Source organism: Patiria miniata, unplaced genomic scaffold (assembly GCF_015706575.1).
Source record: "Patiria miniata isolate m_02_andy unplaced genomic scaffold, ASM1570657v1 HiC_scaffold_3, whole genome shotgun sequence".
In the NCBI taxonomy this organism is placed as follows: domain Eukaryota; kingdom Metazoa; phylum Echinodermata; class Asteroidea; order Valvatida; family Asterinidae; genus Patiria; species Patiria miniata.
This window is the reverse complement of record NW_024037069.1, coordinates 19,540,185-19,565,735: the sequence shown is the minus strand read 5'-3', so window position 1 is coordinate 19,565,735 and position 25,551 is coordinate 19,540,185. Positions and strand designations below refer to the sequence as shown.

Below are 25,551 nucleotides of genomic sequence, written 5' to 3'. Positions count from 1 at the left end.
AATTTGAATGAAAAGGTCAGACGTTTCAAACAAATGTAGATAGAAGCAAACTTTTTGAAAAGAAAAAAAGTTATCCACAAAAGGCAGATGTTTGTTAACATATATACATATATATATAATTTCAGAGCATTTTGCAATAATAAAAAGGCCAGAAATGGAGTACCGAAGTGAATACTTCACGCGCACAAAATGTGTGTGAAAGACATTAGTGCGTGATTCAGCCCCTGAACCAACACGCGCGCGTACTCCATTCGTTTGCACTACACTTTCTGGTTCTAAATGACGTCACACTTCGGTACTCTATTACAATTGGAGATGCGGGTCAAGTGTCTAGTTTTGTAAAGTATCCTCAGCCAACAAGTTGAGAGTGTTCACAATTTTGTTGGTGAGTGGTTCTCAGCAAAAAAAATGTTTAGTAAAAGATATAATTAATACTTTGAGGGTCTAATCATCCTTACTCTCAGCTGAGAAACTGAATTGCAAAGGACGCTGCTGCAGCGTGGTCGAACCGCCATACAACCCATGTCTGACCACGGAGCACAGCCAGAGATCGAAAGTGCTGATTTTGTCGGAGGGAGGAAAACCCTCGTAGCACAGGAGAGAATCAACGAACAACTCTACTCACATATGGTCCGAGCCGGGAATCGAACCCGGGCCACAGTGGTGAGAGGCGGGCACTTTACACACTAGCCACCCATGCCACCCCTTATAAATCAACATGCTAAGTAATACTACATGCTTAGCAGCTTGGCATTCCTTTAATTATTGAAATATTGCTTACCATTAAATGCCGCCGTAGTGAGCCTGCCTGTGTCTTTTCCGTGCCAGCTCGGGGTGGTACTGTGAGTTGTACCGTCCCGGTCTTTCCATCTCCTCCTCCAAGTTTCGCTTGGCTCCGCCCTCAAGCTTCTCCCCAGACAGCAAACGCGTCGTCTTGGCTCGCTCCGCGGCCTCACGCCTCAGTCTCTCCTCGCGCAGCTGCTGTACGTTGGGTCCTTCAGTCTTCTTCCTTCTCTCGAGACTCGGTTCTCTGTGTCTTGGTTTCTTTTTAGAGTTTTTGTCGCTTTGTTCTTTGGATCTTTCTGATTTGTCCTTGTCTCGTTTGTGTTTGTGTTTATGCTTTTGTTTACTTTTATGGCTTCGGTGTGTTGACTTCCGGTCGTCTTGACTGGCGTTTCTCGACTTTCGGTGTTTTGATGTTGATTTCATGCCTGGATTGACACCAACTTGAAAACTTGTGGGAGTTTTATCTTTAAGAGTAGGTTTTGTTATTGGTGCTGTGGTGTCTCCTTTTGATTTTTTCACGCCGAGGTATTTCTCCATTTGCATCATGGGATCTAGGCTTGCCTTCCTCTTCACTTCTTTGCAGCTAGGGATGAAACAGATATGAACATGGGTCATCTCTTGGCAAGTGAGTGTGAGGTTAAGGTCTTTGTGATTTCTGAGGTAGAGTCCCTTGGAGATTTGAATAGACAATGCCTCATGTGGTTCTGTGTGATTTATGAGGTACAGTACCTCACGATATACATGGCACAGTCCCTTATGGGATAAGTGTGGTGCAATGCTGTGGGATATATGAGGTGTGTGGTGCCCTATATGATTTGTGAGGCACAGTACCTCATGCAAATTAAGAGGTGCAGTGCCTCGTGCTATTTCTAAACCACAGTCCCTCTTGACGTTTGTGACACACAGTGACCTATTTGATGTGTAGAACCTCAAATGAATTGTAAGTATTATGCCTCAGCTGCTTTGAGACAGTGCCTCTCCCACCTCATTCTTTGTGAGGTTCTGCACCTCAAATAGTTTACGAGGCACCTGGCCACATTTTGATTGACCTGTCGCCTATTGCTTTTTGATTTGCAAGGTGTAGTGCCTCCAAAATTTCCAGGCACATAACAGCCCAAAAATACGGAAACAAAACACGCCAAATATTTACATTACTACACAGGACAAACTAACTTCATGCTGCAAAGTACAGAAATTTGCTATTAAAGCATGACAACTATTTGCTTACCAAATACGGGTTACAAGTCAAAATGTAACGCAATTTATTTCACTCGTAATTGGATTTTTAGCTGACTGTTGCTATGCTATAAACATAAATTTGGTCAGCAAAAATTAACCAATAACTAGATCTTTCTAAGCAAATTCTTTCCGCACTTAGCAAATTTCTTTCCATGCACGGCAGATCCATATACTTAAAGATACCTTTGTTGTTCAGGCTCAGAGGTTGCAGTTCCTCGGTCAGGAGATTTGAAGTACCATGGTGTGGCCGTAAGCGCCTCCGCTGAACTTTGACCCAGGTAGGTCAGCAGGCCGATTTTTTGTTCGTATTTCTCTTGGGCAGCTTTCTCCTCTTTCTCGCGCTCCTTGTTTTTCTCTCCCTTTTGCTGTAAAGTTTTTTGAAAAAAAAATAATGAAATTGGGAGCAGAAAAAATGAATATCAAAGTTTAAAATGTGTACATTTAATGCTGGCTTGTTAGTCTACCTGTCTTTTAAATAATAGTGGTACTTCTCTTTGCCTTCCACCGCTGTGACACAGGTTCCAATCCTGCCTGGGTCAATATGTGGAATATTGATCAAGTTGGGGTTGTTCCTCCCACTAATGTAACTGAACATCATTTATCTTCATTCAATAGGTTTTTTCAGACTTCCAAACTACAGCGCCTCAGAACTTTTCAGGTACCATTGGTTTCATTACCAGAAAAAAAAATTAATAAATTAAAAAACAACTAAAATATCCTACAGCTCTTTCTTAAGGAGAGTCAAGGGGTTGTAATTCCGTGTTCTCCAATAAAAATGGTTCCTTCTAACAAATTCATGTCCCGGGTATTTTCGTGTCCCGGGGATTTTGTGAGAATTTTTTTTTCGTGGGACTCAAACCCACAACCTCCTGCTTACTCTACGTTGGTGAATTTACGTCACCCAGATACAAAATTCCATCATACATGTGAACTAAAATATGAAGAAATATGAGTGTCAGGGTTATTGCCTATGAACTCACTTTTTCAGTACTGAGATCACTGAAGAGATCCACATGTTCTGTGTCTGCTGAGGTTTGTACAGCAAGACGGTCATCCTCAGTAGACCCAGAAGGAAGGTGGTATTCCTCAGGGTCTTCTGCTGCGGTCAACTGGCGAGCTTTTCTCCGTAGCAATGCTGTCCTAGCCTCCTGCTCCTAGAATGAAAAAAAAACAAAGCCCGGACAAAGAAACAATTACAGTAATGCATCCTGCTCAAGGACATAAATACCATGGCTTTAATGAATTCAAGCCTCACATTAAACTGCACTGCAGCCCATTTCACGAAACCTTACACAATGGCGCATCTCTGCTTGCGCAACAATTTATTGCGCAAGTTGCGCAACATTTCACGCTGCGCGACATTTCACTTATGACACATATCACGAAAGTTGGATAGTGTGCAAGTCCGCGACTTGCGCAACAATTTATGACGTAACTTGCGCAATCATTTTAGGTGGCGTAAGTTGTGGCGAAGTGACTGAAAATAACATATTTTATCAGCAAATCGGGACAGTCGTGGAGCCCGTTATTGGACAACTTACAAGCTTGATACAAGACACTCACAACTTCATGATTGAAGTAAATGAATTTCTCTTTTACTCGTAACATAATTTTTAGAGTTCCGAAGAAAGTCGGACAAATATTTTCAAAATGGCGGGCTGAGGTGATCCAACGACTGTTTCGCGAAAGAACATATTCGCACACAAACAGCCGTCGTAAATGCTGCTTTTATCCTCGTAAATGCTCCTTTTATCCAAGATGTTTAAATTATTCAAACGTTGCGCAGCAACGCCAAGTTTCATGAAATCATTCGTAAGTTTATTGCAACAAATTTGTTGCGCAAGTCGTATGCATGGCGCAAGCTATGCACTTTTTCGTGAAATCGGCTGCAGGTCAACCACTGAGGCAAGACAATAATCCAATCAATCACTAATCAACTCAGCTAATCAAGGTTAAATCCTAGACTGGGACATGGAGTTCAAAATCAGGCCAACTTTACTCACTCTTTAGCAGACAAAAATCTCCGAAATTTTCATGAGGCAAAGACAAGGTCCTCAGTATTTCACCAGCGAAGTTTAAGGTCTCAATTCAATTTCTGAAGGAGACTTTACTTCACCGTTTTGCACCTGAGAGTGAAGCCAAGTGATTTCAAGTTGAAGCCTAAGGCTAGACTGGCACGTGTCCAACTGTTTGAAAGGATTGACCCTTCAGTGGTCTGGTGGCAGACTATGGAGAGATGTGTAGAAGTACCAGATGTTTCTTTTGACACAGTTGACTGATGCAGTACCAAAGGGGTGTTGGACTGGTTGTTTCAGGTGCCAGTCTATTTTCTTGTGTTGCGTGTCTTGTTTTGGGACTCTCATACACAGTATTGAGAGTCTTAAATTTTCGGACAAAGGTCAACCAATGAAACCAGACAATATTCCAGTCAATTAGAAGTCAAATTTGGTAATCAAGGTTAAATCCCAAGACAAATCAGAGGTTCCGCCAGAAGCAACTGGCTATGAATAACAAAGAAGTGCCTAGGCCAAAGTCCAGTTAAAAATCATGCCACTTGACTTAAAGGGAATGTACATCATTGGTTTTTGATGTAATTTTCAGAAATGAACTATTTGAGGGGTTAGTATATATAGATCAAATATTGTTACACTGACATTTTTGAAGTTTTGTGTTCGAAAAGGTTGGAAAAACCAAGAAAAACAAAAATGTTTAAGTAGTCTGGTTCCCTGACTCCACAAAAGATAAAATGGATCAATTTATAGATGATGGAAAATTGTAAGGCACGGGAACCAGTCTAGCTGGCCTGCACCCGTTCATGAAACATGTAACCAATAGCAAACAAAATTTGGACTGAAAAAAATGGTTAATTTGGAGCAGTAGTTGAAAAATAGTTAGGTTTTTCCAACGCTGGTCGGCCGACCACCGTTGGAAATGTATACAAAAATACCATTTTCTTGAAAATGACTTCACACCATGTGCCATAATTTTACAAAATGCTTGAGACTATCATTTACCAACATCCTAGTAAGGTATTTCGTAAAAACTTGGTAGTTTTATTTTTCGATGTTTGCAAATGTTGTACATTCCCTTTAAGCCTGACATTTGTGATGACTTGGGATGACTTGTGATAATTAGTTTAGACTTTTGATGACTTGCTTACTACTATGTCCACAGCACCTTCAGACTGTGAAGTAACTTACAGCAAGGGCTGCTCGTTCCTGCCTCTTCTTGTTCTCTTCAGCTGCTTGTGCCTCATCCCGCTTGACTCGTTCTATATTTTTATTGGTCCTAACATGCCAGCTGTTAAAAAAACAGAAAGTTGGTTTATATATTACAACCATAAAAAATACAAAAGAAGTTTGCGATGCAATGCGAGGGTGCAGCCTATCCTACACCATTTCAGGACTTGGTCCCCGCCAGCATTAGGGTCCTCAGCTCCCCTGGGTCACTGAGACCAACATCCCGTTGCAGCGTGTCGATATACGTGGCTCGTCTCCGCCCCCTCCTGGCAGTTCCATGAGTGGGCTCCCACAGGGTAGTGTTGTGGGCTAATAGCTCCAGGTGGTGGACGCAATGGCCTGCCAGAACCATCCTCCTCTCCCTGATCTTGTCATAAGACGGAGCACTCAAGTCATCAAGAAAGAAGTTTAATTGGTCATTATAATCAATATAAGTGCAGATTATTTCCAAAATGTGATATTCTTGATGATGTGAGTGCTCCGTCTTCATGGAAACAGTCTGCACGAGCATGTGCAGAGAAGAGTCCTCATCAAAAATATTGTCATTGATAAAGAAAGTACCAAGTAACTACGCATGCATGTCACATAGCAACAACAATCTGTCCTCAATATGGGCGCACCATGCAAGTTCTTAAGGTTTTGAGTCAACTTGGTCCCAAACCAACTCGGTCAGAGTCAACTCGGTCCCAAGTCAACTTGGTCCCAGGTTAACTCGCTCCCAAGTCTGAACTTTGAAATTTAAGGAAAAAATTCTCCACCAAGGCACTAGGGGCGAAAATCAACTTGTGCAACATTAGGGGGCCACTCCACGCTAGGATACATCAACATTATAAGATAACCACATTTGAAAATGTGTGAGGGCGCTGTTCATTTGGTGACCCTTTTTCTGAATAAGAAATTGTGTCCATAAGATGGAATTTTGCGTCGGGGTGATGTAAATCAAATTAGGTTTGCCCTTTTACCGACGTATACAACTTTCACTCAGGAGGTAACACACCGAGTATATAGTGGTTATACGTCGGTGAAGGGCAAACCTAATTTGATTAAGAAATTGTGATTAAAACTTTGATTTTATTTATTGCACATTCATACAGACTAATTAAATTCAAATATCAGAATTTTTTAAATCATGATTACCGTCCGACATATATTTATATTAAAGAAGCATGAATAAAGACAAAGATTTTGAGAAAATGAGAGTTTTGAACATTTTAATATTTCTGCACTCCTTTTGGTATGCACAATAATTTCAAATAACTATGCATTAAATTTACACAATTCAGTGGCTCCAAAAAAAAACCTGGTTTAAATTTTCACATTTGGACTTTGTTTGTAGTTTATTTACGCTTTAGAAGCACACTCGCCCTCTTTAAAGCGATAGAAAATGAATCCCCCCTTTTTTCAGACATCTATATTTTGTGTAATTTCCAGGCTCATTTTCACACATTAGGGTATCTAAATTCCAACACGAAATTACACAAAAAATAGACGTCTGAAAATGGGGAGACTAATTTTGTATCGCTTTAAATAAAGAGGGCGAGTGTGCATCTAAAGCATAAATAACTACAAAGTCTAAATGTGAAAATAAAAACTTGACAAAGTTCTACATTTTCTGGTACATGTTCCAAGTGGGCATTTATTCACGGAGGTAGTCCAGTAAATTGGCCACATTTATGGGGCTAGGGTTGACCTAGCCCAGGTTGGACGTCTTCATTGCATTACAACTAACGTCCAGGATGAGATTTCTCTATGCAATACCACCCAACTCTTAAACAAGATTTTTTTTACGTTTTACCTCGTTATGGAAGATTATTTCACGTCCACATACTCTATGTGTCCTTATCTATGCATACGGTGGGTTAAGGAATTCCATATGCTATGCTGACCAACATTAAAGAGGAACACAAACTCTAAAGCAACATTAAACTTGTACGTTTTTGTTGACTCTTTTTATCAGTTTCTCACCAAGTCGTATGTGCGTACGTACGCGCACACGTACGCTAACGCCCTCCAAACTTCTGCGTCCGTGCATGCAGCGTGAACACGCAATGCCCACGTGTGATTTGCTTAGTAACCAAACGCATGTGCACAAACGTTTTAGCACGCTGCGCGGTAATTTTCAAACTCAAGTTTCCGCCTAGTCGGACATTGTATAGGCGATATATAAGAGCAAATTTTGAGTTGTTAAGTATGGACGACGTAATCGATGCTGTTTTGAAGGAACACAACGTACCTTATTCTCTAAAATTAGAGCAGATGCAGGCAATCGAGTCAGTAGTAAAGAAATACAAAAACATTTTTGGACATTTTTGCTACCAACTGGTTTTGGCAAAAGCGATTGCTACGGATGGCTCTCACCGATCATGGACAAAGGCAACGGCAACACATATGATAAAGGAGATCACCAATATGTTGCAGCTTGAGATGTCGACATTTGACATCGTGGCAGTGCTTCAAGACAGGTAAGATTATCAATGAGAGTTTCCTAGAATTAAAAAGAGTTTAACTCATTTTGACTTCTAGTCCTTAACAAAAAGTATAACTCCTTTAACAAGCAGGCATTTAAACCACAAAGCGTATTATTATCACAACATCGTCTTCAACTTTTATTTTATTCAATATTTTTTTTACAGACCCAATATATGATTGGAGATGTACAACGTGGATAACGCCAATGTTGAAGAACGTTTGGCCTGGTATTGTCTCTATTAAAGAGAAGAAAGTATGCACCAAAGGCCATAATTAACACAACGTAAATTATTTTCTCTTACATACATGCGGGTGTGTCTTTCAAACACAACGCCAACTACCTATCACTCTTTGTTTATTATTGTATCTTTGTAGACAAGTGAACAAAGTCTCTTGCATTTATGCATAGCTGATGACGAGTCTGGGGGGATGGCTTCAGTGGACCCCATACACAGTGTCCATAATAGAATAATTGACATGTACCATGGTAGTAATGACGTCGAAAGCCAAAGGCGTGTTACATCGTCATTTTGCAAAACGACATCTCCACTCCGATGCTTTGTGGCTACCATGGCTTTTGGTTTGGGCATCCAAACAGAAGATGTGGAATTTGTGATCCACTGGGGACCAGCAAAAGATGTTCTCAGTTATGGCTTTTGGTTTAGGCATCCACACAGATGATGTGGAATTTGTGATCCACTAAGAGACCAGCAAAAGATGTTCTCAGTTATGGCTTTTAGTTTAGTCATCCACACAGATGATGTGGAAGTTGTGATCCACTAGAGACCAGCAAAAGATGTTCTCAGTTATGGCTTTTGGTTAAGGCATCCACACAGATGATGTGGAATTTGTGATCCACTAGAGACCAGCAAAAGATGTTCTCAGTTATGGATATTAGTTTAGTCATCCACACAGATGATGTGGAATTTGTGATCCACTAGAGACCAGCAAAAGATGTTCTCAGTAATGGCTTTTGGTTAAGGCATCCACACAGATGATGTGGAATTTGTGATCCACTAGAGACCAGCAAAAGATGTTCTCAGTTATGGCTATTAGTTTAGTCATCCACACAGATGATGTGGAATTTGTGATCCACTAGAGACCAGCAAAAGATGTTCTCATCAATGGCTTTTGGTTAAGGCATCCACACAGATGATGTGGAATTTGTAATCCACTAGAGACCAGCAAAAGATGTTCTCAGTTATGGCTTTTGGTTTAGGCATCCACAAAGATGATGTGGAATTTGTGATCCACTAGAGACCAGCAAAAGATGTTCTCAGTTATGGCTTTTAGTTAAGTCATCCACACAGACGATGTGGAATGTGTGATCCACTAGAGACCAGCAAAAGATGTTCTCAGTTATGGCTTTTGGTTTATAGTCATCCACACAGATGATGTGGAATTTGTGATCCACTAGAGACCAGTAAAAGATGTTCTCAGTTATGGCTTTTGGTTTAGGCATCCATGCAGATGATGTGGAATTTGTAATCCACTAGAGACCAGCAAAAGATGTTCTCAGTTATGGCTTTTAGTTTAGTCATCCACACAGATGATGTGGAATTTGTGATCCACTAGAGACCAGCAAAAGATGTTTTCAGTAATGGTTTTTAGTTTAGGCATCCACACAGATGATGTGGAATTTGTGATCCACTAGAAACCAGCAAAAGATGTTCTCAGTTATGGCTTTTGGTTTAGTCATCCACACAGATGATGTGGAATTTGTGATCCACTGAGGACCGGCAAAAAGATGTTCTCAGTTATTGGTAAGAATTTGGTAGGTGCCTAAGAGATGGGAGGCAAGGATTTCGAAAGCTGTACATATTCCCGTGGTCCATTAACAAGCGATATTCTGACAGTAGCATGATGCAGCTGTGCAGCACAGTCAAAGGAGGCAACTGCATGAGACGAGCGGTGCTCAAGCATCTCAAGATAACCGGAATGAATGAACGCGTCAAGGTGATCGTCTCGCACTGTTGTACGGAAGAGTAGAGGCGAGTAGAAATTCACGATTCCATGATCTGAAAAAAAAAAAGTTAATATATTAAAAGGGTTTTTAGGTTTCATGATAGTTTTGAATGCTAGACTTTTAAATCTTTACTTTTTTGAGAGGTGGGGTTCTTCTTGTAATGTTTAAAAAGTTTTCATAAGATGGAATTTTGCATCGGGGTGATGTAAATCAAATTGGGTTTTGCCCTTCACTGACGTATAAACACTGTACACTCAGTGTGTTACCTCCCGAGTGAAAGTTGGAGAAAATCACTCGGGTGGGACTCGAACCCACAACCTCCTGCTTTCTAGTGCAGATGTCTTACCACTCGACCACCGAGCTAACAGGATCAGTTGGCTGGTTCGAATCTGATGTACGAACATATAGCAGCGGGTACCGCATATCAAGCAGCAGGTACCACATTAATACACTGAGTATAGAGTGTTTATACGTCAGTGAAGGGCAAAACCTAATTTGATTCAAAAAAGGTTATTCGTGAAAAAATAATGAATGTCTCTTCTCATGGCAAACTATTCTGCAGAATATTATCACGAGCACAGTTGATTTCTTTGTCGTGTAAGCGTACCTCATTCCACCGGTCCATCTCCTGGGAAGTCACGAGGAGCCTTTGCCCGAGACAATCGGGTGCTTCGATGCTGGTATCGTACGTGTAGTCTTCAAATCCCTGATGATGCCGACCAGGGACATAGTCAAAGAGGGCATCTTTCTTAAATTCGCTCACAAAATCCAGCACGTCTTTGTTGACGGTTTTCTCAGAGGAATTCTTGCTGGGAAGATCACCCAGTCCGCCTGTTAGCAGTTGGTCGATCTGTTTTCCTAACTCGCCGCTCATTTGTGAACAGCGCTGTGCCTGTTGTTGTGTGTATTTTCTCCGGGATCTCAGCAGCATATCTTTTAAAGAAAAAAATTAACTAATATTAGGTTGAACAAAGAACAATTTACTTGAGTCGGGTTCGAACCTGTGACCTCTGTAAGAAAGGGACTGTCATACGTCCAGCCAGACCAGAGTCATTTGAAATGAGCTTGATAAATTTCATTTTGACTAAAATAAAAAATTGACAATTAATGAAACTGCTGCAAACTGCTTCAAGAAAATCGATCCAAGCAGAATCTTCCTCGAAGGCGTTAAGATATTTTTAAATTTTATTTGATAACCAACAGCGGAGACCTGCCATTTACAGGTATCGTAAATACAAGTATATAGGATATACAGGATCAGATGTCAGGCCATCTTAATTTTTTTTGCATAAATGAAACTATATTATTTTGAAGGGTCATATTCTTGGTTGCCTTACCTTTGAATTCATTGTTTAGGAATTTATTGAGAAGGTCCAGGCCAATGTTTTCTCCTTCCATGCCGTGGACATTAGCCACTCTGTTCCATGTAATGTCATGACGAAGACGTTCGGGAAGAAATCCACTGACACCTGGGTGTAAATCGAATGGGGTTCAGCAAAACAGGATTGGTCTGAAATTTCAAATTATTGTGACTCGGCAACAAGATTAGTTCCTCTGGTTTGAAATCCATATTTATCATACAGGCATGCAACTGGGAATTTAGAAAAAACGAGGAAGTCCCAAACAACACCAGACTTTGTACAGTGTTTTTCAATTTGTAATGGCTTTCATGAGAAGTGAAAAACGAGGAAATCTGTGAAAACGAGGAAATCGGCGGAAACGAGGAAATCAGCGGATCCAAGGAAAAATAGCATGCCTGATCATTACTTGAAGCCCAGTTCATGCATCATGCGGATTTTATTGTTAAAATTATGAACATCGAAGTCCTTTCGCATTTGAGTGAAATTGATACCAATCTGCACAATGAGGGAATGATGAATATAACTACACCAACCTGTCAAAAACTGCTGGGCCATGGTCAGGTACTTGTCATGTCCGAACGCCCAGAACTCTATCAGGTCCATCTTCCAATGGGACGTCATTGTTTTGCCATCGCCATGTCTGACTGCCCATCTCCGCGCAAGATGGTTTAAACCGCGCCACATTAGTGCCTTGGTGTAATTCTGGACAGAATCATCACCTTCACTTCCAAGCGCACAGTCATCGCAGCAAAACCACAAATCTAAATGGAGCAAGAAGAAACAAAAAGTATACAACTTGAAACTTTCATCGTGAGCACCTCTTAAAGGGAATGTACACCATTGGTTTTTGCTGTAATTTTAAGAAATGAACTATTTGAGGGGTTAGAATAGATCAAATAAGTTACACTGACATATTTGAAGTTTTGTGCTCGAAAATACTAGAAAAAAAACACCAACAAAACCAAAAATCTTCAAGTAGTCTGGTTCCCTGACTCCACTAAATAGGAAATGAATCAATTTATAGATGCTGGAAAATTGTAAGGTAAAGGAATCAGTCTAGCTGGTCTGCACCCGTTCATGAACATTTAAGCAATAGCAAACAAAATTTTGACTGACAAAAATGGTAAATTTGGAGCAGAAGTTAAAAAAATAGTTAGTTTTTCCAACTGTGGTCGGCCATTGGAAATTTATACAGAAATACCACTTTTCTTGAAAATGATTTCACACCAGGTGCCATAATTTTACAGGATGCTTTAGGCTGTCCGTTACCAACATCCAAGTAAGGTATTTCGTAAAAATGTGGTAGTTTTGTTTTTTGATGTTTGCAAATGTTGTATATTCCCTTTAACTTTATGGTAAAAAATGTGCCGTAAACATTTACCTGGGAAAGTGGTATCAGACAAACATGACCAATGGTACCACTCGTGTCGACGACAGTCTTGCTTAAGAGCACACTGTACCATCTCACCTCCCTTCCGCTGATGACACATGCAATAAATATAGGTTCCATCTCCGTCGCACTTTTTACTGCAGTACCATTCAACCGCAGGTGGCTCATCAAGCCCCACGCAGGAGAGATGGTACCATACGTGAGGACACTGGTGGCTGAAACACTGGATCATTGCTTCGTCAGTTTCTGTGTAGGTGAAAGAATTAATACATTGTGTACTTAGAAACCATCCTCACACATTAAAAATAACAGCATTGCTGTTGAAACCCCTTAGCCAGAGTCAACTTATCATCTGGAAACCATAAATCTTTAACTGAACATGGTGACCTTGACCTTTGACCCCATAACCAATCCCAACATGCCTGTACCAATGGGCAACCCCCTACCAAAGTTAGACACCAAAATCTCATTTCTAACTCAAGTTATCATCCGGGAACTATTCACCTTCAACTCACCACAGTAACCTTGACTTTGACCTTTTGACCCCAAAACCAATCCCCACTTGCCTACTCCCAAGGGCAACCCCCTACCAAAGTTAGACACCAAAATCTCATTTGTAAATGAACTTATCATCCAGAAAACCATTTACTTTTTACCCACCAAGGTGACCTTGACCTTTGACCTTTTGACCTCAAAACCAATCAAACTTGTCTACTCATAAGGGCAACCCCATACCGAAGTTACAATCCCAAACAACATTTGTAACTCAAGTTATCATCCAGAAACTAAGATGGCCGGACGGACAGATGGACAGACAGACGGACGCCGAAGGCGATGACAATACTCCTCGAGCCTTTCGGCTAAGGGGTAAAAATGATTAAATTGCAATGATGGTATATATTACAATCCTTGCCTTTGCCACAACAGCAGAAACCATAAGGTTCTCCCGGGGTGCTTGCTGACGACTTGGTACTTGCATAGACTTTCCTGATGTCCTCACTCTTTGTTGCCGACCAACAGAAGTCCACTGCAGCTCCAGCTATCTTCCATACAAAGTCCGTCTTGTCCGCCATGTTCCCATTGACTGGAAAGTTGAGAGGCACATCGTTTACTGTCTCCATGTTTGCTGCGGTCATGGCAAAGAGCGTGACGTATGCCTCTGTGCAGAACTGACAAGGATATTGTCAAGGATAAAACCAGGTTAGAATGCATCAACTGGAAACACTACTTGGACAAGCTCTTTAAAATACAGGGTGAATCAAAAAAGCGGAACCTAAACCCCATACAATATATTTCATATTAAAAAAAAATATGTAGCACTAAAAATAATAATGACTGGAGAGCAAATTTCATAAGCTACTTTTAGATGAGAGAATTACTGAAATTGCTCAATCCGTTCTAAACACAATGACCCTAAAACCTGTCTCGTCCAAAAAAAGCAATTCATTGTGTGTTTTGACTGTTTGGAACAACAAAGAAAATGACTAAGAATACTTGTTTCAACAAATGTCACCAACGGTAGTACACAATATCTTTATTAACAACCCTGGTTAGGCAAACAATATGATTTATAAAATCTACTTTTTTTAAAGGACGGGTCTTCAAAGGGATTCTGAGATTTTATCGCTTGTGATGTTTCAAGACAATTGCGACGATGATTCTTGAAATCGCATTTTTTTTGGACGAGGACGAGACAGGTTTTAGGGTCCTTGTGTTTATATGGTAATATTCTTTGAACGAATTAAGCAATTTCCATATTTTTTTCATCTAAAAGTAGCCTATAAAAATGGCTTTCCATTCATTATTATTTTTGGTGCTACATATTTTTTTTTAAATATAAAATATATTTTATGGGGTTTGGGTTCCGCTTTTTTTACTCATCCTGTACTTTGGCAAGCTCTTAAGAATACCTCAGTCTCAAAATTTATCACTATTGCCAGAAAAGTGTGTCTTGCATGCATGCGTACCTCAATCGTATCCCATATGTGCTGAATGTCCTGCTTTGCATCGTTGGCCATACATCGGTGTCTGTAGAACTCCTTTAAGTGAGCAAGGCTCCCTCTGGAGGCGACACTGCTGCCCTTATACAGATTGTTCATTGTGTCCTGGGAGGACGGTACAAATTGAAGTGGGGTCATAATAACGTCGTCACGTGATTTTTATGTGAATATTTGGAATTTTCTTTAAAGGGAAAATACAACATTTGCAAACATCAAAAAATAAAACTACCAAATCATTTTGAAATACCTTGCTGGACTGTTAGTGAATGACAGTGTAAAGCATCCTGTAAAATCATGGCACCTGGTATACTATCATTTTCAAGAAAAAAGGTATTTTTGTATCAATTTCCAACGCTGATCGGCCGATCAGCGTTGGAAAAACTGGCTTTTTTTCAAATACTGGCCCCAATTGACCATCGCACTTGTTTGCAATCGATTACACACCTATGAACGGGTACAAGCCAGCTAGACTGGTTCCCTGACCTTACAATTCCCCAATGTATGTAAACTGCTCTGTTTCTTCTTATATGGAGTCAGGTAACCAGACTACAGGAAAATGATTGTTTTTCTTGGTTTTTATAGCATTTTCAAACCCAAAACCTCAAAAAAGTCAGTGTAACTATATTTGCTATATATTTCCAACCCCCCAATTCCATCCATTTCTGAAAATTACAGCAAAAGCAAATGATGTATATTCCCTGTATTTTTTTGCATTCTTATCAACATTATTTACCTAACAGAAAAGCTCATCTAAAAATTCTTTTTGTTATAGATTTGGTATATTATGAAGATATTTGTGATGCAATCAAGTTAAATGAGTCGTTTGTCGACACTGGTCTTTTTTCTTCTTTTTTTTTACAAATTTGAAAAGAGCACAAGCTCAGCATCACTGCTGTGAAAACCGCATGCTGGTACCATCTTTAGTTCAACAAGTCAGGTGTGTTTACAAACACAAATGCCCCGCAACCGTGACTGTTTCCATGACATAACACCACTCTAACATCAACTTACATGTACCTTGGTCAAATGGAACGTTCATTGACAGCATTAGTGTCTTCTGTAGGTTTTATATGAATTAATCCCTAATCCCTATGATCTCAGAATAAATACAAGATTTCTATTGTTTTAGCCACTGTGACCTTGACCCTTGACCTTTCGACCCCCAATGCGATAGGCTTCTTAGGATTGCCAAGGACAATCCACAAACCAAATTTGAAATACATATGTAAAGTATATCTCAAATTATCACGCTGAAAACATTTCTTTTATTTTTGCCACTGTGACCTTGACCCTTGACCTTTTGGCCCCAAATGCAAAAGGCTTCTTAGGATTGCCAAGGACAATCCACAAACCAAATTTGAAGTTCATATGTAAAGTATTTCTCAAGTTATCGCGCTGACAAAATTTCTATTGTTTCAGCCACTGTGACGTTGACCCTTGACCTTTCGGCCCCAAATGCAATAGGCTTCTTAGGATTACCAAGAACAATATACATACCAAATTTGAAGTTCATATGTAAAGTATTTCTCAAGTTATCACGCTGACAAAATTTCTTTTGTTTTAGTCACTGTGACCTTGACCCTTGACCTTTTGGCCCCAAATGCAAAAGGCTTCTTAGAATTGCCAAGGACAATCCACAAACCAAATTTGAAGTTCATATGTAAAGTATTTCTCAAGTTATCGCGCTGACAAAATTTCTATTGTTTCAGCCACTGTGACCTTGACCCTTGACCTTTTGGCCCCAAATGCAAAAGGCTTCTTAGGATTGCCAAGGACAATCCACAAACCAAATTTGAAGTTCATATGCAAAGTATTTCTCAAGTTATCACGCTGACAAAATTTCTATTGTTTCAGCCACTGTGACCTTGACCCTTGACCTTTCGGCCCCAAATGCAAAAGGCTTCTTAGGATTACCAAGGACAATCCACAAACCAAATTTGAAGTTCATATGTAAAGTATTTCTCAAGTTATCGCGCTGACAAGATTTGTCCGGACACACACACCCACACACCCACCCTTGTTTCACATGACTAGTGTGGACTTTCCATTGCTTTCGTGTAGTTAAGAAAAACCAGTGAAAAAACTCATTTTTCTCAAACTGTGAAAACTCTTTCAACCCAATTTTTTTTCTATGATTCCCTTTAGTGTTTCTCTTCATTCTGCTACAGATAAACCTAACCCAAAAATGCCTCTAAACCTGTTTTCCAGAAATGGGGAAACACTGTGTGGACGTGGGCAAGTCCACACAACGTCGGTGCTACCTACATTATGTGGACGTCTTTTGTTCGGAAGTCCACACTGCGTATGTAAGACAAGCTCACCCACCCATCCACCCACCCATCCATCCACCCACCCACCCACCCACCCACCCACCCACCCACGGAAGGACAAGGCGGAAACAGTATGCCCCCTCGGCTTCGCCGCGGGGCATAAAAATTATGGAAGTCAGAACACCAAGAAATGTGATGAAGTGATATGATGAAGTGGCCCTATTTTGGCCTGTATCTTCACATAAAAATTCCTGACAAACGACTGATTTAGCTGGGTCGCATCACATATGTGCTCAGTTCAGAAAATTTTGTGACGTCATCAAGACTTCATTAACCGTAACTCCCTAGGGGTGTACAAAATCATATTGAAATTGGAGGATTGAGGACTGTTAGGGCTATAAAGAGCAATTTTTAAATGACATTTTTCACGCATTATATAGATGATCATACTGACCTGTAAGAGTAGTTTCTCCTTATGAGATTCCTGAGGGCACTCAACTAACCCCTGAAGCTGCTGTTTCTTGCTTTCTTTGTTAATACTGGCCCTTTTTGCACGGGTCATCCTGTCTACGCTGAGGCCATCCCCACTGCACAAGATCGGACAAAGTTGGCCGTCGGGCTCAGGGACATAGGCATGAAGATGCTCCATCACACGTACTACACCAGCTGTGGTTGCAGGATTCACTTCTAGAACACCAAGGTTTACCTGGAAGAGAAATGCTGAGCAACATTAGCCTTTCAAATTAAGCAAATAGAATCAGACACAATGACACTAGTCATGCACGCATTATTTTTCCCGGATATTTAACCCTGACCCCTTGGGCTCTTTTACTAGAAAGTATCCCGAATCTGCCAAAATCCATCAATTTTGCAATGCGAAAGAATGTTGGTGGCCAGTGAGTTCATCAGAATCCATCAGTTAGGCAGGAGTAAATCTGTTGAGATCCTGAATCCGCCAAAGTCCCCCAACAGTTCAATAAGGAGGTATCATGAATCCATCAAAGTCCTGCAGTTCCGCTAGGCTTACAATCCTGAATTCATCAAAATCCCCCAGTTTGTGCAATATGGAGGTATCCTGAATCCGCTTAAGTCCCCCCACAGCTCAGTATAGAGGTATCCTGAATCCATCGTCCTGCAGTTCCACTAAGCTTACAATCCAGAATCCATCAAAATCCCCCAGTTTGTGCAATATGGAGGTATCCTGAATCCGCTTAAGTCCCCCTACAGCTCAGTATAGAGGTATCCTGAATCCATCGTCCTGCAGTTCCACTAAGCTTACAATCCAGAATCCATCAAAATCCCCCAGTTTGTGCAGTATGGAGGTATCCTGAATCCGCCAAAATGCACAGAAAACAGGGGTGTGGATTTTGATGGATTCAGGTACATTAGGGTTAAAAAAAAAAAAAAAAACGTTTCCATTCCGATTCACCAATTCTATAACTTTCAAATTCCTCATGGAAGAATTGCATGGCATGCTTTTCGCAAAATCAATTTCGTCATTTATCATTCAACTCAAAATTTTGGTCAACCATTGGTGCACCAATCACTTAATAGCTCAAGAATATTCATCAATGCTGATCGAATTAGTCTTAAAGCTGTCACCAATGGTAGCACTCATAGATCAAGTACTTAAAGCATTGTAATGCAAAGGTAATAATACATGAACAGTCAAGTAAATTAGTCTTGAGACGTACTTTTAAGAAAATTACAACCAAAAGAAACAAACAATGAATAGATGAAAAACAAGAAACGAAAAAGAAGGAACATTATGCTGAAACTTCCGCAGTGATTGTCGAAATTGAAACAAAATTATAACTAAATTGTGCAGCACAGACGAATTTGTTTTCTCATATACAAGACGAAATCGCATACTCCTCTATGACTATGTGTGCTCAGGGTTTTCATTACTTGGCATAAAATAGAAATTGATAACGGACAAAATTAAACGTTGCTATAGACAAATTTGAACAATATATTGTGACCTACTGAGGCAAAATGAGGAATGTCCCTCAAAAACCTTGTTTTAAGTAATCAACACCTGAAGTCGGATATGCTAGAAAAATGATGTCAAAATTGATATTGTTTTGGTTTTTTTGAGTAGCCAAGGTATCCAAGATTCATACACTATGCCTTTTTGTTGGAAAAAAACTACCCACAAAAGTGGAAAAACTAAAGAGCTTTTTTTCACAGCCGTTGGCGGCAATATGCGTGTCTTTTTTTTCAAAGCCGCTTTTCTCGAAATGAGGTTAGCGAAACTTGGCAGGACACTGTTGAAGTTCATGCATCATATCTTTGGAATAAATTAAGCTACAGAAATAAATTTGGTATCATTGGAAAGCCAATGATTTGCGCTTTAACATGATGTACACAACGTGAAAAGTCGAAGGTGGGGGTTATTCCTCATTATGCTATGGCAGGTCACATATATGAAGTGGAATGGAAAACGTTTCAAAATAGCTGTAAAAACCCAAATTTACCACTTCGCTTTTTCTGGTCATCTCGGCGCTGTACTGATGCTTGGGACGAGGGAGGTGTTTCTTCATGGACTGCATGAATGGAAGGTACTTAACAAGTATCCGCATCACCAAAGAGACCATCAGCTTCCTTAACTCATCGTAGTCTGCAGGCCTAGGGAGAATACTTGAAATCAGCTGGGAAGCAGGGATGGTACTGGGATCCTTCAGGTGCAGTGTCGGGATCCTGTTGCCGCAAGCGAACGCTAGGGCCCACGACAGGCATTCTGCCTTCTTTTGCTTGCCTTGGAGTTTGCGGTGCGGATTTATCTGAACGTTGTCCCAGCAAACACCGTAACCTGGATCTTGCTTGAAAGACGACCTTCGTCGCCCTGTTTTCCAATATCTTGAACCGTAAGTGGTCTATTATTGAAGAAAAGAAACAACGTCTTTCGTTCAAAATTGAAACGCTTTTTACTGGTGAAATTTGTGCATCTGAAAGCTCCGGCGAATTTGGATGCCAGAATGTAAATTGATTGTTTTTCAATGCAATGCATTTATATCTCAATTGAACGATCATATTAGTTCATTAAATGTTGATAAGAGTGTGCATTCAATTTGCTCGACTATTATATTGGCCAGGAAAACTTCACATTACTATATTACTTTACCTGTACGGCAGATTTCCACTTGACAAGACAATTGTCTTGATCGGTGGCGAGTTGGTCGACGTGTTGTCGAGATGTTTGACGTCCTAGTGAAATTCCCAGATGGTTCAGGGCCTGGAATAGCTTTTTGGAACATCCTTGCCGCCATAGTTCCACACCAATGGCGCCTTGAACGAAGTTGTACTTGCGTGGGACTCTCGTGTAGAAGATGACGGCAAGAATTATCCCCAGCCGTTTATCTCGAACGCTGTCCTTTCGATCTGGTTGTTTTCTGTATTGACACCATGAAAAACATTTCCAGAGATCAAGTACAATATCAGTAAGAGTTTAAACAAAATAATTAAAGATTAACCCTTACTAATACTCCCTAGGCTTTTTTCCTAGGACTGGCCTCAATCCTGCAAAATCCTCCAATTGGCCACAAGAAAAATAGCATATATAGCCTCAATCCTGCAAATTCCTCCATTATTTCTTGAACATGGTCCGTTGAGAGGTGATCACTGCCTGAATCTTGCAAAATCCTGCGGCAGTGACTGTCAATATGCTGAGGCTTGGTCAGTGACATCCTGGAGCAGTGGGGAGGATTTCAAGCATAATCCAGACCTAGGCTATATTTATGCACGGCTGAGCAAAAACAACACAAGGTCCGGCCCAAGACCTTGACAAAGTGCATCCTACAAAATCAGTAACGCACTTTAGCCATGTAACCTCAATCCTCCAAATTCCTCCACTTTGGTAAAGAGGATTTCGAAGGATTCAGGGCGGTTAGGGTTAAATAAAAGTATCTTTTAACAGCACCATGTATTAACACAGAAGATTCTTACTGTTTTAGCTTGGGGGAGAGTGAGGCTTCCACTGCAGATACGAGTAAAGGCATCTTTGCCCGCGCTTCATCAATGAGGCCAGCCCAGCGAAAGCTCTCCAATTTCGGTATCGTAGGATCGCCGTCCAAAACTCCAGCAACCTCGGCCCCCTGGTCACCTTCTTTTTCATTCCTGACCTTTTTCCCCTTTAAAAAGAGGACAATTATTACATGTTAATTGGCTGTCAACCACGAAGTATTTGCCACAAAGTTCGTTGGCAATTTACGAGAGTTGTGCTCAATATTGTTTAGGTCTTGCAAAACAATAGGCCTACTAAACTATAGATGTTCCCGGCAAATTTCCTAAAATGTTTGTTCACTTCTGAAAATCGGTCGTTCATTTTCGTCTGAATTTGAGAATCGCTCTGAACATACGTTTCATTTTCGCTTCCTGAGCATTCGATTACATTTCAGTTCAATCAATTAAAATTAAGCAGCACTATTTATTTGTTTATGTAAATTCAGATTCGTTTACAAGACTTCTTTTTTGCTTTTTATAGAGGGCGGTTTCAGACATGTTTCTGTTTAATGCCATCAGCACCAGATACAATAAGGGTTTTCTTTTTAAAAAAAATAAATTTTATTAACTGATAATCAAATTAGCTGTTTAGAAAAGGTACGCTTGCGTACTCCTAGAACTATGACCGAGGCTCTCCAGTGAGAGCCTCATGTCATAGTTCTAGGAGTAACGCTTGCGTAAACGAATGCACTTAAGTTCAAGTTCTACAATGATTTTACTTCATAAATTAAATTCTATGGTAACGTACCTCCTCTTTGACTTGCTGGACGCACATTTTCTTGAAGGCTATACGCGCCTTTTCACTTGCACGCATCAAGCAGCGGATCGCTTTGACGTACTTTGATTGGTCAATAAATTTTTTTGCCGTTACCTTGAAGTCGTCCTTCACTCACTTCGACAGTTTGCATGGTTTGGGTGATGAGGAGTCGCTGGTTTTCAAGTTCACTGCAGGTGCAGCCACGTACCGTCTTTTAGTCGCCCCTTTCTTCTTTTTTTTGGTTTGTGCGATGAGTGTCGTAATACATGCCTGGCACAAGAATTGTGTTTTATATTCTTCAGGAGTTAGAACTCTACCAAACACTTTCTCGATTGTGCCCGGATCTGTCAAACATTTTACTGATTTTCGTTTGTAACCGCAACCGCTCACGGATTTCTCAAACGAAGTAGTGTGGCAGCCGACACAAGCAGCACACGCGGTAGACATTATTGCCGCCAAGTTGCCAGCAACAGCCAGCAACACCCAACAGACTATTTTTTCGAAAATCAACGGCAAAATCGTAAGCAAGTGAAACAAACACGAACGTACATGTAAAGTTCTGCATGCAGCATTGATGCACGCACGGTATATTTATTATAACTATAACAGATAAGAAACTGATTCTACAAAAACGTACAAGACAGTGTTCGCGCGCGGTACGCGAAGCATCGCATCAAGATGACCGTAAGGTCATGGCCAAATTCTGCTAAAAGGCAATTCAACAATCTGTCGGATTTATCGAAAATCGGCCAAATTTCCCAGAATTACTCGAAATGCACTATAAACACTTAAATCACATGCAGATGTTGTAAATTACATTATGAACAATCTAAAGTCACATAAAGATGTTATGAAATTGCATCAATTTCAGGGAAAATGCGGTTGCGTCACGACGAAGTCCGGTTTCCGGTGAACCTCGATCATGCACCTAGACCAGACAACCTGTCCCATTATGCAAGGGTTTGTTTGAAAAAGATTGAAGCTTTGTTAAATATCAATGTACCATTTTTTCAAATTTGATATGGTTTTCTGTCAATTGACCATTTTTGTAGAATTCTGCCAGAAATCTGCCAATAAAAATCCATTCTGTCAAATTTTCTGTCAACTCGTTTAAAACAAAAAAATCTGTCAAAGTTAGCCGAAAATCGGCTGAAACGGTCATCCTGATTATCGGTATAACGGGGGGGGGGGGGGTGGCTTAATAATAGCCGGCGAGGGCGCTATCACCTATCAAGTCACAGACAGCTGTACCGTATGGTGATTAGGCCCAATATAATAATTTGCCTCGCCCCGTCAATCACGATTTTGAAGCCTTCCATTTTGTTCCATCGTTATCGACAGAAATGTCAATGTTTTTGGAAATAATTTTACGCAGAATCTGAGAATATCGAAACAGATTTTTAGCAGCGCCCCTAAACAATCGGTGTGGGCCGAGGCCTGATAAATCCCAGCCCATTATCTGGCTTTTTGCCATTCATTCAACACGACCGACCACCAAGTGAGAAGTTCGATCCTAAATTTTAAAAATGTGCATATCAAAATCGACACTGGGGTTAATTAGGGCATTCCAAAGTTTATTACATACGCGCCCCGAGTATATTAGTATTGAAACAGTCTCAGCCCAACTAATTTCATATCGAGGCTAAAATTCAGACAAAACAACAATTTTTCATCAGAAATATGGATGTCCATGTTTGGAATGAATTTGTTCCATCGTTATTGACCAAATTTTCATTTAAAAAAAAAAAATCATCTTACGAAGGGGGAAATAAAAAAGAATCATAAGCGCCCCGAGAAAATCAGTGCATTGGCAAGCCCGGCCCGATTAATTTAATAATAAGACGAAAATCCGGCTTTTTGCCATTCATTGCAATTGATTAAAACGGAAGGAAACCCGTATTTTCAAACGATTTTGTTCGATCGTAAATTTAAACAAGTCAGGTGTGTTTACAAACACAAATGCCCCGCAACCGTGACTGTTTCCATGACATAACACCACTCTTTTAACATCAACTTACATTGTACATGTACCTTGGTCACATGAAACGTTCATTGACAGCATTAGTGTCTTCTGTAAGTTTTATATGAATTAATCCCTAATCCCTATGATCTCAGAATAAATACAAGATTTCTATTGTTTTAGCCACTGTGACCTTGACCCTTAACCTTTCGACCCCCAATGCGATAGGCCTATTTGGATTACCAAGAACGATCCACAAACCAAATTTGAAGTTCACATGTAAAGTATTTCTCAAGTTATCGCGCTGACAAAATTTCTTTTGTTTTAGCCACTGTGACCTTGACCCCTTGACCTTTTGGCCCCAAATGCAATAGGCTTCTTAGGATTGCCAAGGACAATCCACAAACCAAATTTGAAGTTCATATGTAAAGTATATCTCAAGTTATCACGCTGACAAAATTTCTTTTGTTTTTGCTACTGTGACCTTGACCCTTGACCTTTTGGCCCCAAATGCAAAAGGCTTCTTAGGATTGCCAAGAACAATCCACAAACCAAATTTGAAGTTCATATGTAAAGTATTTCTCAAGTTATCGCGCTGACAAAATTTCTTTTGTTTTAGTCACTGTGACCTTGACCCTTGACCTTTTGGCCCCAAAAGCAAAAGGCTTCTTAGGATTGCCAAGGACAATCCACAAACCAAATTTGAAGTTCACATGTAAAGTATTTCTCAAGTTATCGCGCTGACAAGATTTCTATTGTTTTAGCCACTGTGAACTTGACCCTTGACCTTTTGGCCCCAAATGCAATAGGCTTCTTAGGATTGCCAAGAACAATCCACAAACCAAATTTGAAGTTCATATGTTAAGTATTTCTCAAGTTATCGCGCTGACAAGATTTCTATTGTTTTAGCCACTGTGAACTTGACCCTTGACCTTTTGGCCCCAAATGCAATAGGCTTCTTAGGATTACCAAGAACAATCCACAAACCAAATTTGAAGTTCATATGTTAAGTATTTCTCAAGTTATCGCGCTGACACGATTTATCCGGACACACACACCCACACACCCACCCACACACACATACTTGTTTCACATGACTAGTGTGGACTTTCCATTGCTTTCGTGTAGTTAAGAAAAACCAGTGAAAAAACTCATTTTTCTCAAACTGTGAAAACTCTTTCAACCCAATTTTTTTTCTATGATTCCCTTTAGTGTTTCTCTTCAGTCTGCTACAGATAAACCTAACCCAAAAATGCCTCTAAACCTGTTTTCCAGAAATGGGGAAACACTGTGTGGACGTGGGCAAGTCCACACAACGTCGGTGCTACCTACATTATGTGGACGTCTTTTGTTCGGAAGTCCACACTGCGTATGTAAGACAAGCTCACCCACACCCACACACCCACACACCCACCCACCCATGGAAGGACAAGGCGGAAACAGTATGCCCCTTCGGCTTCGCCGCGGGGCATAAAAATGTCCAGATTTAAATATCTAGATGCGTAAAAGGGGCATCCAAAGTTTAATTTATAAGCGCCCCTCGTAAATCGGTATTGAAACAATCTCAGCCCAACTATATTTTTGCCAAACTTTAAACGATGGACGAAAAGCGTTTGAAAATGTTGCACGAATGCATGGATGGCAAAAAGTCGGATCTCCGTCTTATTATTAATTAATCAGGCTGAGCTTGCCAATGCAACGCACCGATTTTCTCATCAGGCGCTTTTAACTTTTTTTTTCCAATCTTCCCTTAAGATTAGTTTTAAAAAGATTGAAATTTCTTTCAATAACGATGGAACAATTTAATACAATTATTCCAAAGCCGAATGGCCGTACTTTCCGATGAAAAATAGGTATTTTCGGCTAAATTTTAACCTACATTATATGAAATTAATTGGAATGAGACTGTTTTTATACCGAAACATTCAGGGCGCTTATAGAATATACTTTGGATGTCCTTCTACCCATGTATCGATTTAGATCTGGAACTTTTTGACATTCTCGATTCAACAAAACCGCCGGGAAATACGGGTTTCCATTTTTACTCTGGAATGGCAAAAAAACCCCGGAGCTCCGTCATATTATTAAATTAATTGGGCTGGGCTTTTCAAT

General features: G+C 40.3%; 2 protein-coding genes across 2 annotated transcripts in view; both read right to left on the bottom strand.

The window, feature by feature from the left end:
• Positions 1-25,551, bottom strand: part of LOC119738599 (leukocyte receptor cluster member 1-like) — a 34,624-nt gene that overhangs the window by 4,285 nt on the left and 4,788 nt on the right. Inside the window, exons 2-5 of the mRNA XM_038213505.1 lie at positions 5,226-5,325; positions 3,006-3,179; positions 2,209-2,390; positions 782-1,369 (exon numbers count right to left, since the gene is read on the bottom strand). Coding sequence (XP_038069433.1) covers positions 784-1,369; positions 2,209-2,390; positions 3,006-3,179; positions 5,226-5,325 — 1,042 coding nt within the window. The 3' untranslated portion in view covers positions 782-783. The remainder of the gene's footprint in view (positions 1-781; positions 1,370-2,208; positions 2,391-3,005; positions 3,180-5,225; positions 5,326-25,551) is intronic.
• Positions 6,459-21,995, bottom strand: LOC119738598. The gene is made up of 12 exons (XM_038213504.1): positions 21,471-21,995; positions 20,666-20,850; positions 19,845-20,112; positions 19,198-19,596; positions 17,175-17,426; positions 14,418-14,555; positions 13,364-13,619; positions 12,442-12,696; positions 11,594-11,821; positions 11,037-11,168; positions 10,307-10,632; positions 6,459-9,751 (listed from the first exon to the last, which is right to left on the bottom strand). The coding sequence occupies exons 1-12, from the start codon at positions 21,534-21,536 to the stop codon at positions 9,737-9,739; spliced, it is 2,520 nt and encodes an 839-aa protein (XP_038069432.1). The 5' UTR covers positions 21,537-21,995; the 3' UTR covers positions 6,459-9,736.

What these genes read in the sequence shown, in the direction of transcription:
- LOC119738598 (XM_038213504.1), bottom strand. Translation starts at nt 21,536, where the DNA reads ATGCGTGCAAGTGAAAAGGCGCGTATAGCCTTCAAGAAAATGTGCGTC. An exon ending in GGCCCAGCAGTTTTTGACAG is followed by an intron (nt 11,169 to 11,593) that starts GTTGGTGTAGTT and finishes ATTTACACCCAG; the next exon opens with GTGTCAGTGGATTTCTTCCC. An exon ending in CCTAAACAATGAATTCAAAG is followed by an intron (nt 10,633 to 11,036) that starts GTAAGGCAACCA and finishes TTTCTTTAAAAG; the next exon opens with ATATGCTGCTGAGATCCCGG.